The sequence below is a fragment of the Sceloporus undulatus genome, chromosome 1, assembly GCF_019175285.1.
Source record: "Sceloporus undulatus isolate JIND9_A2432 ecotype Alabama chromosome 1, SceUnd_v1.1, whole genome shotgun sequence".
NCBI classification, from domain to species: Eukaryota; Metazoa; Chordata; class Lepidosauria; order Squamata; family Phrynosomatidae; genus Sceloporus; species Sceloporus undulatus.
In genome coordinates, this window is record NC_056522.1 from 284,320,718 (window position 1) to 284,326,717 (window position 6,000).

Sequence of the window (6,000 nt, forward strand, 5' to 3'; positions counted from 1 at the left end):
ATACAGTAAATACACATCTTAAATACACCTATTCAGTCCAGCAAGAGTAATCCCAAATTTATTTTATTTGAATTAGGGTGGCCAGATATCATAACTGCAAAGGAAGACAGGGTACCACAAATGTAGGACCATCAAGAAAAATGTGGACATTACAAAATAAAAGCTAAAAACACTACTGTGAATATAAATGCATTCTTCTTAATCATGCTCAAAATGGAGGACATTTTGGAATTCCTCCTGAACAGAAGATAGGATGTGTGCTGGAAAAAGAGGATATCTGGTAACCCTGGTTTTCTTTCTTGACTATACTTTTAAAAGAGATCCACCATGGTGCAGTGGTTTGACAGCTGAACACTGAGAGACCAGAGTTTGAATCCACACTCAGTCACAGAAACCCACTGAGTGACCTTGTTTTCTGAGTAGTAATTCATCTTGTTTGTGTTAAATTTTAGAAATATAGATTAATATTTAAACCACATTATATATTTAATTTTTAAAGATACAATTTCTAAAATGGATGAAGGGTTAAACAAAGAAGCCCCTGCCTACACATTCCAAAATTCTTCTGAAGCACTACTTTCTATTCAGCGATTAGATTTTAAAACAAGTTTTCTGGAGGCAGTAGAAGAACTGCGCATGAGAAGGGTAAGTGAATTTCTTAATTCAAAATGTAATGCAATACATTCAGCAAGATAAATAATCCAATAAAATATATTAAAGTGGATTAAACTGTCTATGTCTGGCTATCCATGGCTTTTGAAAGCCAGCCTAAAAAGAGTTTAACAGAGGTCTACAAAAATATTCAGGCTCTACCAAATTAGATTAGTTTCTAGTAAAGGAAGTATTCACTCATGGTGCAGATAGTATAATTAAGAGTTCATTGCAATGAAGGAATGTAGTTTCTACATAATAAGGTCTCAGGACTTAGGGGACATTGGCGGTAAAAGCGGTACTGTTTCCTGACAAAATACTATGGAGTACTAGAAAAGGGTATTTTACCCATTTTTGTTTTGTTTATTGAAACACTGAATATGAAATACAATTTATGAAATAAAAAGTTTACAAATTAATTAACACCATTGCAAAACATTCACATACTGTACTTTATATACTAATGTATAAGTCTAGAAATTTCAGGGAAAAAAATTGACTCAAAAAAATTTGTGTTAGTGATGTGGCTTTACACTTGAACTAAGCCAAAGCAGAATTGGTAAATTGCTTCTAGTCATATCTGTATCCTGGAATTTAGGAATACTGTCCAGGAAGCATGGACCCAAACCCCCGAGTGGCTGGAGAGGTTGAAATAATTTAGGCACTCATATCCATAGCAACCATTTCTCTAAATGGGAGGGTTAGAGACAGGGACAAATCTGGCTCAACAGCCAGGATTTATTATTTCAGCATGACTTGAATCCTAACCTCTTTAGTTGACTTTTTAACCTCAGCCAACAAGGGACACAGGTTCTCCCAGCAGCCTTTAGACAATTTTTAGCATTGAGCTAATTTACAGATATGGTAGTTCCTTGTACCTTATCCATGATCCCAGGATAAGTTGTTTTACCTTATCCAGGATCCCAGCCAACTTTCCTTCATTCATTGCCTCTGCTTCTGCCAAAGAATTGTTACTTTCAAAAGCCTCTCCCTTTCCTTCTCCTAAACCCATGGGAGCTTTCCAATTCTTTCTCGCTGTCTCTCAAACCCACTACATAGACATTTTAACACCTTAGCCGCAAACAATTTAAAAAATGGAATTGGGGAATAGTATGTCCCAAATGCCTTCTAAATGTATGGAACCATTTCTTACTGCCAGCAAACAGCTGCTTGGAAACAACAACCTGTTTGTTTACAAACCTGAGAAATGAGACAAGCCCAGCCCTCAGACCTGGTGTTGATAGATGGAATGTCTCAAAGTCCAAACAAAAAGTAATGGCTATAGAGGCCAACTCAGATTCCATTGTCCTCTTCCAGCCAGCTTGATCTGTTTGCAAAAACTGGTGCCAACATTTCAGTAGTCTTGGTTGTTCACATTGCAAATGCTGCTTGTGTTGAGCTTTTTCACTATCCACCAGCCATCAATATAGTACTGTTTGCTCTGACAGCAAATTTTTCTAACAAGGACAAGGGGGAGTGGACTGATTCTGTTGGTTGGCTGGAGAGTTTCATTTATATTTCACTTTTTCTCTAAGAAGATTAAGAGTTTTGCACCTCTCCAAGATGGTTAGCATTTTTACTTGTTGTGCTAACCAGCTGTTACATAAGGAAAATCCTTGTATGCAGCAAAGCTGGTCACCTGTTGTAATCTGCAACTTGTCTGTTCCTTATTATTCCATTTATAGTGCAATATTTTTGCTTCATAATCCACTAAGTAGATAATGATGTAGTCTGCTACAATTGCAGGGCTGGAAAAGACCACTAAAACTTATATTCACCAGCTTCCAAATCGTGTGTGTGTGTGTGTGTGTGTGTGAATGAAGAGGCGAGGGGAGGGGAGGGGGAAACAAGGCAGACTCAATAGTGTACAGCATAAGTCCCCCTCCCTGTTTCTCTCTGATATATTTTATTATTATGTGCATCCTGACCTTTATATTATTGCCTTACAAGTCTGGCTTTCAGACTTGGTCAGAGTACACTACACTGTTTACACTTTAAATTCAAAATAATTTCACACTCTTTAAACTGCTTGTTTCTTTTGTTAACATATATTAGCAAATTTACTGTTCCTTTTTGTGCAGGGAAGGTAAAATCATATTTACTTTTACTTTTGAGCAGTTGTAGATCAATGTGTGCAATTAGTAACAAGATAATTAAAATAGCAAAGACCTGGAGCAATTACTAAAGGAAGTCAAAGAAGAAAGTGCTAAGGTAGGCTTAATATTGAATATTAAGAAAACAAAAATAATGACCATGGAAGAACTACATGAATTCATCCTAGATTACAACAAACTAGAAAGTCAAATTGAAATAGTTAAAGAGTTCCTGTACCTTGGATCAAACACTGTTCAGAATGGAGATTGCAGTAAAAAAAATCAGAAGACTATGGAGATTATCACATGAAGGACGGGACGCCATTGTCATGTCCTGTCGCATCCTTCCTGCCCAATCACGGGAAGGACTTTCACACTTGAACCGCATTTGACCTGGCAGGAAAGCATGAGTGAGAGTGATTGCGCAAATCACTTTCACACCGCAGTGGGGTGAAAAGCGCTTGCAGGTGTTATTTGCAGTCTTTTGTATTAACTGCTTAACCCACTTTTCAGCCAGCTGCAGTGTGAAAGTGATTTGCACAATCACTTTCACTCAGGTCGTGGATGGGATAAGGATGGGGAAGCAATCCCGTCTCTATCCTATCCCCCTTGTGATAATTTACTATGATTGGGAAGGGCAGTTATGAAAGAAGTAGACACAATCCTAAACTGCAAAGACATAACACTGAATACTAAAGTTAGGATTGTCCAAACCATTGTATTCCCCATCATGATGTAGGGATTTGAGAGTTGGACAGTGAAGAAAGCCAAAAGAAAATCAACACATTTGAGATGTAGCGCTGGAGAAGAGTGCAGAGGATACCTTGGATGGCCAAAAAGACAAACAACTGGGTCCTAGAACAGATCAAGCACAAACTCTCCCTGGAAGCCAAGATGACTAAACTGAGGCTGTTGTACTTTGGCCACATCATGCGAAGGCATGGCTCATTAGAAACATCAATGATGCTAGGAAAGGTGGAAAAGGCATTAGAAAGAGAGAAAGATTGCACACCAGATGGCTAGACTCAATCAGAGAGGCTTTGAACCTGAGCCTGCAGGACTAGAGGACAGTGGGCCTTGGAATGTATCACTCACAGGATCACCATGCAGTAAGGTTGACTCGAGGGCAGTTAACCACAACAATAATCAATACTCCCCCCCCCCCCATTTCTCAATTATCCTTTTTTGCCCATAAATTATTGGTACTGTGTTGAAGGTACTTGTCTTGTCTCAGAATAATCTAATCAAAAGGCTATAGGAACAACTATACTTTTCACCTACCTAGCTTGACCCACTCCAGTTCTCTTGTTAATTGTCATCAGGTTGACTTTTATTTATGTCAGTCCTATAATGGAAGGCCTCCAGATTTTGGACTTTCTCATCATATAGCTTCTGTGGTAAAAGACATTCAAAAGGGCTCTATCATGCCTTGTTCTGTGCAGTACTAGCATGTGTTAGCTATGGTGCCACTGCTGTTATCTCCAAGAGATCCTCCTCCAGTCTTATGTCCCACTACTGCTGCTGCACATTTAGTCTCTGTGCAGGGCTATAATATTATCATAGGGCATATGGACATGAGATACAGTGTGCACAGGTCCAGATTTTATCTGGGAAATCAGGTTACGTTATTTGAGTTTCTAAGGTAGGATGGTTGTCCAAAGTCAATTTCTCCACACCTGGCATCCATGCAATTTGTAGCTGAAGCAAGAGCATGAGTGTAACTGGCATAGGAGCAAGACCTATGGCACAGATACACTGTGCTGAATGTCATACCATAGCAAAGAAGATCAGTGAAAAGCTGGACCCAGAAATGGGAATAAAACTAGAGGTAAGAAAAAATTAATAAGCGCTGGACTCAGGGCTACCTCAGGGAAGATATTCCTGCAGCCAGTCATCCCTTCCCAGTTACCTCCTAGTCTCCAGTGTGTATCTGATTTGCATCTGTCACTGGTCTCTCCTTGTGAGGGGATTCTTCAACCCAAGGAGGAGACCCTACTTGTGCGTGAAGCAAACTTGAACTACACATGCATAAAATCCATCGTGGATGAATTTGTCAGGTTCATTACTGGTGTAGTGGTCCTCTCTACTCTTTAATATTTCATTCCTTTTTTGCTCTGTAATATTTGTTTCTGACTTGTGACAGGATCTTCCCCCCTTCTACAGATTTTAAACTTTAGAGATCTTCCCTAGGTCTGAACAAGTTTTACTTGAATAGTTAGTTTATGTAGGGCATCCTAAAGAGATTATGAAGCAGTCTTGAAGTCCAAGAACTATTGATTGAACAGCATGAAGAAAATTGATGTTGCAATTTCGTAGGAGGTGGATTATGATTTTGAAAAAGATAGTAAAAGTAGCCAGTTTTGGCTGCCTGGATGTGAGCCATCTATACTCTGTTCCTAAATCTGTTCAGGGTCAAAAATCAGGAGGGGCTTGACCAACACACAGCTTCTCTTGTAAAACTACAGCCTGGAGCAAGCATTTTACAAAAGGCTTGACACTTTCTAAAGGTTATAACGAGTAAATAAACCATCAAATGACTCCTCTTTTATTGCTATGGTGAGGTTTTTGTAAAAACACTTAAATCCTTGTAGTCCTAAGGCAGCTAATAAAATATCAACAGTTTTAAAGGTTTTGTGTCTCTTGTTATTTTCTTAAGATTACATACAGTTTTTATTGAATCAAAAAAAGTTTTCTTTTAAGGCAGATGCAGGTCAGTTTGAAGAACACAAAGTTTGAAAAACTTCACATTTTCTATAAAAATTAACAGTATTGAGCTGAAGGATGGCTACATTTTTGTTTGGTATTTCTTTTTTAAATGACCAGCTCTTTCTTTTAGACCACTGTGTCTCAACCTTCCTAATGCCATGACCCACAGGTTGAGAACTGCAAAGGGGTCGCGACCCACAGGCAGAGAACCGCTGCACTAGAGTTTTATAGATTATGGTGCCAACTCTGGGTCTTAGGCGACTCCTGTGAAAGGGATGTTCAACCCCCAAAGGGGTCACAGCCCACAGGTTGAGAACCGCTGTTTTAGACAAACATTTTATTTCCTTCAATAATATAGCATGACAGCTACTTTTCATGTATCATATAGTGCTTTTGGACTATACAAAGTTTTCAAACTCCTTTAGTAAAAAATATCAAGAAGAACTGAAATTCATATAATTTTGAAAGAACAGGTTTTGACTGATAGCGTCAGTTTGTTTCATTCAAATACCGAAAGCCTTATCACATGAAGAAAGAAGGCTGAAATGGA

At 38.6% G+C, this 6,000-nt stretch overlaps 2 protein-coding genes across 6 annotated transcripts in view; one reads left to right on the forward strand and one right to left on the reverse strand.

The window, feature by feature from the left end:
• PRRG4 (proline rich and Gla domain 4) overlaps positions 1-2,311 on the reverse strand; it is a 56,983-nt gene extending 54,672 nt beyond the window's left edge. The window contains exon 1 of the mRNA XM_042472452.1: positions 1,562-2,311. Within this exon, the coding sequence (XP_042328386.1) occupies positions 1,562-1,593 (32 nt within the window). The 5' untranslated portion in view covers positions 1,594-2,311. The remainder of the gene's footprint in view (positions 1-1,561) is intronic.
• The window catches only part of CCDC73 (coiled-coil domain containing 73), a 115,249-nt gene that overhangs the window by 22,748 nt on the left and 86,501 nt on the right, over positions 1-6,000 (forward strand). For all 5 annotated transcript variants that reach the window (XM_042472332.1, XM_042472315.1, XM_042472324.1 and 2 more), the window contains one exon: positions 500-645. In XM_042472332.1, the coding sequence (XP_042328266.1) occupies positions 514-645 (132 nt within the window). In that variant the 5' untranslated portion in view covers positions 500-513. The remainder of the gene's footprint in view (positions 1-499; positions 646-6,000) is intronic.